The sequence below is a fragment of the Oryctolagus cuniculus genome, chromosome 12 (assembly GCF_964237555.1).
Source record: "Oryctolagus cuniculus chromosome 12, mOryCun1.1, whole genome shotgun sequence".
Taxonomy (NCBI): Eukaryota; Metazoa; Chordata; class Mammalia; order Lagomorpha; family Leporidae; genus Oryctolagus; species Oryctolagus cuniculus.
In genome coordinates, this window is record NC_091443.1 from 25,459,739 (window position 1) to 25,472,371 (window position 12,633).

The 12,633-nt window shown below is 41.3% G+C and overlaps 1 protein-coding gene across 4 annotated transcripts in view; it reads left to right on the forward strand.

Annotated features, from left to right (window-relative positions):
* The window catches only part of NIN (ninein), a 112,607-nt gene extending 106,213 nt beyond the window's left edge, over positions 1-6,394 (forward strand). For 3 of the 4 annotated variants that reach the window (XR_011380728.1, XM_002718236.5, XM_051822830.2), the window contains 2 exons: positions 87-200; positions 2,391-6,394. Coding sequence is in view for 3 of the 4 variants with exons in the window: in XM_002718236.5 (XP_002718282.5) it covers positions 87-200; positions 2,391-2,600 (324 nt within the window). In the remaining variant the exon portion in view is untranslated. Of the gene's footprint in view, positions 1-86; positions 384-2,390 lie in introns of those variants that run through there. The other variant, XM_051822831.2, reaches the window with a different exon arrangement.
* The last annotated feature ends 6,239 nt before the right edge of the window (positions 6,395-12,633 follow it).

Genomic DNA, 12,633 nt, shown 5'->3' on the forward strand with positions numbered 1-12,633 from the left:
GGCATCTTTTAGGGAAAGTCAGTCACTGGTGTTTTCAGTATGGCCTGACTTTCAAATGCTAATGTACATTGTTTTCTCGCCTCCAGGAAAACCAGGAGCAACTGGTAACTGTCATGGAGGAACGCATGATAGAAGTGGAACAGAAACTGAAACTGGTGAAAAGGCTTCTTCAGGAGAAAGTGAATCAGCTCAAAGAACAAGTGAGCGGCCCTGGCCATCTCTGTCTGTCCACCTCCCATTCCAGTCTCGGCGCCAGTCTCACATTCCTTTATCGCCATTAACTTCTTCACTGTTCTTGTTCAATAAAGGCGAATTCTATGTCCAGGAGAAGTTAGGATTCCTTCTCCATCGCACCGTGCCCAAAATATAAACTCTGCTTGCTCCCTATGTTTTCCCAAAGCTCTTTGAAGGCGTAGGTTTGTCCACAAGTTACAAATGTGTATTTGCCACCAGGGACTCACGTAGACCTGAGGCATCCCTGATGAGGTTCAGTGGCTCACACTGAATATTTTTAGATTTAGGAAAGGTTTTTTTGTGGTTTCTTCCCAAGATAGGAAATGTGATTTTGGTAAATAACTAGGGATAATAAATTAGGTCCACCAAGTAGTCTGATCCTTCTCTCCTGCTGGTGCCAGGTGTGGCATGAGGGCTAATGAATTGGTTGGGTATGCGCTGAAGAGACACAGTGGGACTGCCTTCCAGGAGAGTGTTACAGCCTTTCTGCAAACCGAGACTGAGATTGACTGAGGGATCTGGGGGTGGGAATTAGCCAGCTTTGTTTTTCTAGATACATTAAACTTAAGAGTGATAATCTCAGGCCGGCGCCGCGGCTCACTAGGCTAATCCTCCGCCTTGCGGCGCCGGCACACCGGGTTCTAGTCCCGGTCGGGGCGCCGGATTCTGTCCCGGTTGCCCCTCTTCCAGGCCAGCTCTCTGCTGTGGCCAGGGAGTGCAGTGGAGGATGGCCCAGGTGCTTGGGCCCTGCACCCCATGGGAGACCAGGAAAAGCACCTGGCTCCTGGCTCCTGCCATCGGATCAGCGCGGTGCGCCGGCCGCAGCGCGCCGGCCGCGGCGGCCATTGGAGGGTGAACCAACGGCAAAGGAAGACCTTTCTCTCTGTCTCTCTCTCTCACTGTCCACTCTGCCTGTCAAAAAAAAAAAAAAAAAAAAAAAAAAAAAAAAGAGTGATAATCTCAAGTGCTGATCTTAAAGCCGATACAGAGATACAGACAAGAACTTGCGAAGTTCATGAATTTACTCTTGGGGCTGCCTCAAGAACTTGGGGAACAACTAAATAATGTCTTCTTGAACTACTATATGGCCTCTCTAAGAATGTGGAATGTATAAGCCATGTGACCTTATTTGTGTGTCATATTTACAGTCATAGAATTTTTATTTCCACATTTTCAGGGCATTTAAACTTCTGGGGAAAAAAGGCATTGACTTCAGAGTTAAAACCTCTTGTAGGGAACAAGTGTTAAGCTTAGCAGTTAACATGCCCGTAGTCTACATCCAAGTACTAGGCTTCCATACGTGGCTCCTGCTCCTCTCTACTAGGAGATGACGAGCCATGGAAGTGTTTTAAAAATGAGAAGAGTTAGAGGGGGCAACTTTGTATGCAACGGCTCAGCGTAGAGAGGAGGTTCTGAAATGTCACACATCTGCCAGTCATGTATGTCTGGGCTTTATAGTGTTGCTGCCCTCATGGTTACCCTTAGAAATGCTAATAAATTCATTAGCTGCTCCTGACTTGCTCTTTATTCCCATAGACCTTTATAGTTTTAGATGCCCTGCTTGAGAGTGGGTTTGATGAGTGGAAGGTATTAATAAGAGCACTAGTGAACAGATGCCAAGGCTGCTAACAAGTTTTCCCATCCAAACCTAGACTATGTATTCTAGCCACAGTGATTAGAATATACCTTCTACACAAGGCTCCAGGCACAAAAAGAAGAGTTCAGAAAAGTCTCTTATTTCTAATCCATGAGCCAGAGTTTCAAAGGATCAGTAGCTCACAGTTGTGAGTGATAACTTTAAGCATTTGTAGTGCGGAGTTACACCTTGCCCCTCAGAAATGTAAGGGACAGAGTGTTTCCATATTTCACAGAATGAATAAAGGAACTTAGATGGGGGGCAGCTTTCATTTGGAACTCTGAAATATCCATTCTTTTCTTCACCAACATCTACACACTTATTTTCCAAAGAATAAGCTGGAAGAAGTGGATATGCTCCGCTGTGTCTCTGACGCCACGTCTGGTGTTGTACTGTAAAATGAAAGGGTGTCATTGGCAGGACAATTGGCCTCTATAAAACATGTGTCCTCATGTCTGATCTTGAGCTTACAAGAAAGATTACAGAAATGGAGTCAAGATGTTTCTGGTTCTGTTTCTAGCTCTGCAAGAATACCAAAGCAGATGCCATGGTGAAGGATTTGTACGTTGAAAATGCCCAGCTGTTGAAAGCCCTGGAAGTGACTGAACAACGACAGAAAACGGCAGAAAAGAAAAATTACCTCCTCGAAGAGAAGATCGCCAGCCTCAATAATATCGTCAGGAATCTGACACCAGCGCCACTCATTTCTACACCTCCTCTGAGGTCCTAGCTAAACCAAAGGACATGCTTCTATCTGTGCACTTTACTGAAATACATGGAATATTTCAGTAGGTTCTTTGAACCTATGTTTCTTAACCTTGAATGGCTTAGTATTAAGCCTTAAGACTGCAACCAACAGACCTGGAGTTTCCACATTCACGTCATTAGTTTTCCAAACAGACCTTAATGGGAGTTTCAAACAAATATTGATGTATTCCACTGTTTATTCCCAAACTTCCAATTTATTTAAGAATTCTAACAGCCACCAGTAAGGGGGACATATGAAAACAATTCAAACAATTTACAATCAAAGTTTTGAGTGAATTTTTAAAAAAGTCACTGGGATTAAGTACAAATCTGTGTATAGAGTCCAGATCTTTTGAGATTGATTATAATGGTTATGAAGTTTATTTTTAGGGTTCCTAGCTGAATACTGAAAAGTCACTCTGTTTTTAATAGTTTAATTCTCTGGATTACCTGGTAAATTGTAACTGATAAGAAGACTGATCTCTGTAACCCTGTGGTCACAAAAGCCCAAGACCATAGAACTCTACCTTCTTACTAACGCCTATGACAGTATTACCAACTCTTGATGTACTATAGACTTAGAGCCAATTTATTCAACCATACTCTTAATACTAAAGCTTTACTTTCTTTCAATGGCCTTTTCTTCCCCCTTTAGAAGTTTCATTGGGAACTTGTCTTCTAAGAAGTGATAGAGCCACAGTCTTAAAGCATTTGAACTATACAGATAATACTGAACAAACCACTTGGGAGTAAATAGCTACTCTTGGAGTTCATGAATTTACCCTTGGGGTTGCCTCCAGAACTTAGCGAACTCAGGGAACCATACTCTAGACTGTCTTCCTGAACTGCTATAGGCCTCTCTCAAGAATTTGACATGGATAAACCTTGTGACCTTATTTATTTGTCATGTATTTACAGCCATAGGATTCTTTTTATTTCTACATTTTTAATGCATTTCATCTTCTGGGAAAAAAAAAAAAAAAAAAAGCCCTTGTAGGGAGTAGGTGTTTAGCCTAGCAGTTAAGGTGCCCATATCCCACATCCCGATACTGGGCTTTCAGACCTGGCTGTAGTTCCTGACTCCAGCTTCCTGCCAAACCCCAGGAGGCAGTGGTGATGATTCAAATAACTGTGTTCCTGCCACTGATGCGAGAGACCTGGATTGTATTCCCAGCTTCTGACTTGACCCTGGCCCAGCCCCAGCCTCTGCTGGCATTTGGGGAGTGAACCAGCAGATGGGAATTCTACATTTCTCTGCTTCTCAAACAGAAACTCATCAAATTTATGCAATGGTTTCCATTATTTATTTAATGAGTCAAAATGCCCAGGCTTCTATCCTTGTACATGAATCACAAGGATTTCTTACTGTGACATGCCATCTGGTTTTTAAAAAGTGCTAAACAGGACCTTCCCTTCCTTCTCAAGATCAAAAATTTCCCTGACAGCCAACATTTTAGATTTTCCCCCCTCCAATTAAAATCTCTGCTGAAAGTCTACTTCCACCGTTAGTTGGTGGAGAACTTATCAGGTGCCGAACGCTGCCAAAGCTCATCGCGGCCACCTCCTTGTTTTTCTGGGAGAATAATTAGAACAGAAAAATTAACTTTGATGTATTTGAGGAGGGCCACACACATCTATTTATAAGATATAACAGCAAAATCAAACACTGCTGTATATGCAGGAAAACCAGGTGAAACAAATTGCCTTCATATAGTAGAGTAAAACTCAACCTCAACCAAGTGATTCCCATCAAGGAAGCTCAGAGTTCTCCCGGGCCACACCACCCACTAGTTGTGGCACCATTGTTTGTGGAACTGGGAGTTCACACTTGATGAAGCAGAGCTTTTAATTTTTTCATAGCTTTTATCAGAGTGTCCTTATTTGCCTCTGGAAAAAATGTTAATCCTTTACTGTAGTAATACTTTAAAATATTTGACATTAGCTATCATGCCTTCCCCAAATCTTTCTTCAGTGCAGACATTCCCAGGAGACTTAACTACTTGTATTGCATTAGCTTTAATAGAAAATGTTTTTCATTTAAAACTGTGCATAGGCCTAGGCTAAGGCCAAAAATAAACTAAGCATTTGTGGCGTACTTATGTGATATGCATCAAATTACTCAAAGTCATTGCCACTGAGTGAACCCCAAGCATATTTCTTCAATATCTAGCTTACATGTGGTCATACTTGTACTTTTTTTACATCATGAAAAATTTAAGTGAATTTGTTCATTTCCTATACATTTGTATTTATGTGTATATAAAATGCTGTACAATAAGAGTATATATGACTTTCTGGAAAGTTTTAGACTACATTAAGAATCCCCTTATTCAAAAATCAAAACACTCCTCAGATGTTAAACTAGGTTTCACTTAAGCACTTGATTTCTGCCTTTACCCCACTTAGGAATTGGAAAAAAGATCAATATGAGCAATGTATAGATACCTCAAATTTATATATGTGTACAGTTTATTTTTGAGAAACAGTTTCAAGTGAGCATCTCACTGGCAATTTTATAATACAGCTTATAGCTTTTAAAGGACCTGCTAAAGAGATTAAATGTAAGGTGTTATGTTTTAATTTTGCTTTCAGTCTTTATAGTAGCACCCTTCCAAACTGTGTGTTGTTTTAAAGCCTTTAACTGCTGTTTATTAAAAGCGCTAGTCTTCAATCTTTATTTTGATTTAGGAACTGTTATTTAAAATAGTCTCAGGCGATGGAGTGTTCACTTCCAGGAACGGGAATTGAGTTTGCCTTTGTAATAAGCACTAGGGAAGGGAAGATGTCGGCAGGGCCTACATTTATACTATTTTACTTTCTTCTACTTTGCGGAAGTCTGAATCCTTAAGCTCAGATTTGTGCAGGAAGGGAAATAGAGGAAAGGGCTAGAAGTGACCCTAGTATTTTATTTGACTTACTCTTCTAAAACTCTTACTCTAGATTTTCACAGCTATTTTGAATGAGAGTCCTTCCTGGAAGCTTCCAGGCCTTCCTTATAGATTTAACCTTCACATCTTTTGTGTAAAATGCTCACAAAGTCCTACGTTACCAAGGTACAGGAAGAGACTTTACAGGTCTAGTATTCCAGTTTACCAGTACCCAGGGCAGTTATTATTGTGAGGAACATTTTTTTTTTTTTTTTAAGAATAAGGCTTTTACAGCAGATTGGGGTTTTTTGAAATTGGGTGTATGTGTGTGCGAGAGAGTGTGTATGATTTCTTTCTTTCCCAAGTGAGGGCAAGGAGAAATGTTTTTGCTATTATTGGCCTCTTCCAGGTATTCCCAATCAAGTCAAGGCTAAATGCTTTGTATTATTATTACTCAAGTCCTGTTTTGAATGGGTTACCTGTAATAAGTGACTCACTACAATGATAACTATACAAGTAATGCCAAAACCACGTCAAAGCCTAAACCAAAGCACTCAGATGAAAACATTCATTGTGTCACATTGTGACCTATGAGAGCATCTTGGCACTGTGAAGTCATTTTGGCTTTAGAGCATATGGATAGTTGTACAATAAATCAGAGTCAGCTTTTTTGAATGATGCAAGTGAAATTCATTCCTTTTGGGAGACGACATGACAGTACAATGATTTAAGGGAACACCTGAAATATATAGAGAAGAACCTCAATTCATGTAAAGCCTCTGTAGAATTCTGTTCAGATAAAAACCCATGTGTATGCATTTATACTGGCTTTGTATATTTCACCTTAGCCATTCCATCCTAGAAAGTGTGTCATGTGAGCTTAAAATGTAAATAAATAATTTTGTAAACATGTCACTTGTTTTGTGTATACACTAAACTTCTATCAGCAGTTTCAGTGTGTTTAGCATTGGTCTTTAGAGTGACAACATCAGATCCACTAAGCATATTCTACAAATGCAGAATCCCTGTCCTTACCCCCAGCCTACTGAATTCATTTTAAAAAAGATCCCCATATGATCTGTATGTGACTTAGAGCATTGGGACTCCCTTATCTAAGAATGAATGACTGTCACACCAGCCAGAGTGGGGTGCTTATGTCCTATAGAAATGCATAATTTACCTGTCAAAGCCTGACTTACCCCCAGCCAAGGCCCTGCTTGCAATTTGGAGTGTTTCATAGTTAGCTGTATTTTACTTTGCACTTTTATGGGTGGTATCGATTTTGTTAACTGAGTTATTCTTCAGTGATGCTCAGGATTTAATTAGAGTACAAAAAGTAAAACTAGGGACAGGTGTTGTGGCACAGCTGGTTAAGCCTCCTCTTGGGAAATCTAAATCACACATCAGAATGGGGGTTTAAGTCCTGGCAACTCCCTTCTGATCCAGTTTCTTGCTAATGTGCACTCTGGCAGACAGTAGAAGATGGTCCAAGTGCTTGGCCTTTACTATGCACTTGGACCCAAAGTTGAATTCTGGGCTTCTGCTTTCAGCCTGTCCAACTCTGGCTGTTGTGTGCACTTGGGGAGGGAAACAGCAAGTAGATCAATTTCTCAAGATATCTCTGTGTATGTTTCTTTCAAGTAGGTGAAATTAAAATTTTTAAATATTTATTTGAAAGGCAGTATTACAAAGAGTCCCTCCATTGGTTCATCCCCCAAACGGCTACAACCTCTGGAGTTGGGCCAATCTGAAACCAGGAGCCAGGAGCTTCTGGGTCTCCCACACGGGTGCAGGGGCCCAAGCACTTGAACTGTCTTCTACTGCCTTCCCAGGCCATCAGCAGGGAGCTGGATGAGAAGTCGAACAGCTGGGACTTGAACCAGCACCCATATGGGATGCCAGTGCCACAGGAGGAGGTCTAACCTGCTACGCCACAGAACCAGCCCCAATAAACATTTTTAAAGACTTGAAATATTAGCCTAAACATAAACTAAATTAACATGCTGAACACAGAAATGTAGAATGGTGATGTTTGGCCAAACTAGACCCATATCACAAGCCATATTTATTTTCTAAACTGTACGCCAAACGTAGGCTGCATTTATAAGACAGGGACTTCCACCCTGATTTTACAGATGAAAGAACTGAAGTTTAGCAGAGGTAGGACTTCCTCAAGACCACATTGCCAGCTCAATCTCAGAACTCAAGGCCCAGTGGCACAGCAGGTTAAAGCACCATTTGCAGTGACAGCAGCCCATATAGGTACTGGTTCGAGTCCCAGCTGCTCCGCTTCTGACCCAGCTCCCTGCTAATGCACCAGGGAAAGCCTCAAAGGATTGCCCCTCCACCCCTGTGGGAGACCTGGATGAAGTTCCTGCCACATGAGGAGTGAACCAGTTGATGGAGATCCCTTTATGTCTCTTCTCTAACTCTGCTTTTCAATTAAAATATATCTCTTAAACAGATGGGGCCAGCGCTATGGTACAGTGAGTTAATACCCTGGCCTGAAGTACTGGCATCCCATATGGGCACCGGTTCTAGACCCAGCTGCTCCCTTTCCAATCCAGCTTTCCGCTATAGCCTGGAAAAGCAGTAGAGGATGGCCCAAGTTCTTGGGTCCCTGCACCCATGTGGGAGACCCGGAAGAAGCTCCTGGCTCCTGGCTTTGGATCAGCACAGCTCCGGCCATTGCAGCCATCTGGGGAGTGAACCAGTGGATGGAAGACCTCTCTCTCTCTCTGTCTCTGCCTCTCTCTGTAACTCTGTCTTTCAAATCAATAAAATAAATCTTTTAGAAAAAACAGTCAAAAAAGAACCCAAGACTCAAGTTGTCAGGGTTAATATGTTGAAACAGTTGTACTGATTCCCATTTCTGCCAAAACATTGCATCAATGTTGATTAATAACTACCATGTACACTACAGTCAAGAAAAATAACATTCATGTGATCTGAATGGAATAAAGCGTTAACATTAAATGTACAGAAATTATTAAACAGCTTCCCAAGATGTCGTGCTCCTCCACAAAGAACCAAAGTGACAAAAGCTGCACATCCAAGTGAGTGCACAAGGGATAACACTGGGATTCAGCAAGGGAGACACAGGACATGGAGACCTGGCATGACACCATTAAGGAATGAAGAACAATGGCAATAAAGCCCATGACCTCACAGCCGGGGAAGAGGGGTGGCAAAGGTTTAGCAGGAGGACTCCATTAGCCCTCATCCCCAGGGTCCTCAGATGCCCCAGAAGTGCTATCTATTAGGCATCCATCCAATGGTCACAGATTTTGGAACCCAGCAAGGGGAGCTATCTAGACTATGCCCAGTACCCGCAGTACCTTTGCTTCACAGAACCAACACTGTCACTGTCTCCACACCCACCAAGCCTCCAGAGCATGGGCTGAGGCAGAGTGGTGCAATCTTGAGAAGGGAGCCACTGTTGGAATCCATACTGCCTTAGGAGAGAGAAGCCCTGGCATGTTCGGACACTTGCAGTGCCACATCTTGCCACACAGGCACACAAGGGACCATAGCCTCACAAGCCAAGTTCAACACAGAAACCCAACTAGGACCCCAGGAGAAGCCTTGTACTTCATGGGACAGAGGTTTCAGCACATCATGGTAGGTGCTACCCTCTAGAGCTAAGGGCAAGGGTTCCTGCTCCCATGGACTAGGGAGCACACCTCCCCCATTCTTCCCATTCTCCTGGGGTAGTGCACTCCACAGCTGGGTCCCACACTCTCTCCCCAGATTTGGGACTGAAACCAAACTTTTATAAAGTAAAAGCAGGGCACAGCCTCTTGTTGGTCTCCCAAGATGTCCTTGCTTGTCCTTTATCAAAAGGAATTCCCTGACTTGAGGAAGCATTATAGCTGGCCTTACAAGGTTCTAATCACCAGACTCAAGGAGTCATTTGCTTCTCCAATAGGTAAGAACTATAATGGCCAGCATTTTCCTGGGGTGCTATGTGTAGGCAAATTCCAGGTCCATGCAGAATGTAGCTGCCACCTTCACATAACCCCTGTAACAGCTGGAGCCACCTGGCAATCTAAAACGTATGGCATCACTGACCAAAGGAAGGTCATTAGCACCACTGACCAACCTGGGACTTGGACACACCTTAGCCCCAATTTCAATGCATTAGAACCTTCACACTTAACTCCTCAGGGAGCCAGGGAATGAAGCACTAGCTGCCCAGCTCCTTGCTCTGTGCTTTGCAACAAACACCTACTTTCTTCTACCACATCAATGTCAGTGATGGACTCTCTGTGTATTGGGTGAGAAGACCCAGTTTGAGGGTTCTACAGCAACACCTCCAACTAGTTTGGGTCATTGTTCAGCTACCACATGCCTCTAGGTTTTCACGGGAAAAGCAGACACTCCACTAATCCACAGAGGCATAGTCCAAAAAATAAGCCATCACAGGGAAAAAGCAAAGAAACCAACAAGTATCACCACAAATGCCAATTAATAAATGTAGCAATTCAAGAATCAATAACGAAGACAACATGATACCCCCAAAAGAACACAACACTTCAATAGGAAATGAAGAGATTGAAGAAATGCCAGAAATGGAATTAAAAACACTGCTTGTAGGAATACTTAGAAGTAATTAGAAGCAAATGAACAAACTAATGAGATCCATACATGACATGAAAGATAATTTGTCCCAAATTGAGATCTTAAAGAGAAATCAAAATCAAATTTTAGAAATGAAGAACTCAGAACTCAATAGAAAAATAAAAAATTCAGTGGAGAGCCTTAACAGCAATACCAGTGAAGCAGAAGAAAGAATATCTGACTTAAAAGACAAATTGCAGGAAATTTTATAGTCAGACTAAAAATAAGAGGAAGAAATTCAAAAACTTAAAAACACCATTGAAGATCTACAGGATACTATTAAATAACCCAACATACAGGTTTTAGGAGTTCCTGAAGGTGTGGAAATAGAGAAAGGATTAGAAGACCTTTTTAGTGAAGTAGTAACAGAAAACTTCCTTAATTTGGAGAAAGAAAGGAACATCCAAATACAGGAAGCACATATAACTCCTAATAGACATGACCAGAAAAGATCTTCACCATGACACATTGTGGTCAAACTCTCCACAGTAAAACATTAGGAAAAGATTCTAAAATGTGTGCAAGAGAAATGCCAGGTTACTTTCAGAGGATCTCCAATTAGATTCACAGCAGATTTCTCATCAGAAACTCCATAGGCTAGGAGAGAATGGAAAGATATATTCCAAGTCTTAAGAGAAAAAAAACCTGTCAACCCAGAATACTGTATCCTGAAAAGCTCTCATTTATGAATGAAGGTGAAATAAAGACCTTCCATAATAAACAGTAATTGAAAGAATTTGTCACCACCCATTCAGCCTTACAAAAAATGCTTAAGGATGTGCTACACATAGAAACATGGTCATCACAATGAAAGAAGGTAAAAGAAGGAAATTTCCAAGTAAAAGTACAAAGGAAATCGAAAGTAAAAAATAGGAATATTAAAAGCAAAATGGAATAGCAAAGTCATTACATATCAATAGTCACCTTGAATGTAAACAGCTTCAACTCTCCACTTAAAAGACACAGACTGGCTGAATGAATTACAAAACTAAGCCCATCTATTTGCTGCCTACAAGAAACACATCTCACCAACAAAGATGCATGCACACTGAAAGTGAAAGGATGGAAAAATATATTCCATGCCAACAGAAACCAAAAAAGAGATGATATAGCCATCCTAATAGCATACAAAGTAGACTTTAACACAAAAACTGTTAAAAGAGACAACGAAGATGTGACTATTATTTTAAATAGTCAGGTGCCCTGTAATTAGGTGCATATATGTTTATAAATGTTAATGGAGTAAAAGAGAAACACTGATTTAAATACAATAGTAATGGGGGGACTTCAACACCCCACTTTTATCAATGAACATATCAACTAGACAGAAAATCAGCAAGGAAATAGAGTTAATCAACACTATGGACCAAATGGACCAAATGGATATCTACAGAACTTTCCATCCTATAGCCACAAAATACACATTCTTCTCAGCAGTGCATGCAACTTTCTCTAGGACTGAACACATGCTAGGCCACAAAGCGAGTCTCAGCAAATTCAACAAAATTGAAATACCAAGCATCTTCTCTGACCACAATGCAATGAAGTTGAAAATAAACAACTCAGGAATCCCTAGAAGATATGCAAACACATGGAGACTGAACATGCATCTGAGTGAACAGTGTGTCATTCAAGAAATCAAAAGAGTAATCAAAAAATTTCTGGAAACAAATGAAGACAGTAATATAGCATAACAAAACTTATGGAATACAGCAAAAACAGTATTAAGAGGAAAGTTTATAGCAATTGGTACCTACATTAAGATATTGGAAAGTCAATGCATCTCAAGGACCTAGAAAAACAGCAAAGCAAACCCAAAACTAGTAGGAGAAATAATTAAGATTAGAGAAAAAAAATCAAAACCAACAAAATACAAAAGATCAGCAACACAAAGAACTGGTTTTTTAAAATATAAATAAAATTAAGCCGGCGCCGTGGCTCAATAGGCTAATCCTCCACCTTGCGGCGCTGGCACACCGGGTTCTAGTCCCGGTCAGGGCACCGGATTCTGTCCCGGTTGCCCCTCTTCCAGGCCAGCTCTCTGCTGTGGCCAGGGAGTGCAGTGGAGGATGGCCCAGGTGCTTGGGCCCTGCACCCCATGGGAGACCAGGAAAAGCACCTGGATCCTGGTTCCTGCCATCAGATCAGCACGGTGCACCAGCTGCAGCGGCGGCCATTGGAGGGTGAACCAACAGCAAAGGAAGGAAGACCTTTCTCTCTCTGTCTCTCTCTCTCACTGTCCACTCTGCCTATCAAAAATAAAAAAAAAATAAAAATAAAAAAATAAAAAAATATATATAAATAAAATTAATATACATTTTGCCCAGCTAACAAAAACAAACAAAAAAAAAACAGGAGGGAAAAGACCAAATTAATAAAATTATAGATGAAAAAGGAAATGTAACAGACACCACAGAAATAAAAAGAATCATCAGAAATTACTACAAAGAGCTGTCTGCCACAAAACGGAAAACCTAGAAGAAATGGACAGATCCCTGGACACATACAATCTATCTAAATTGAGCCATG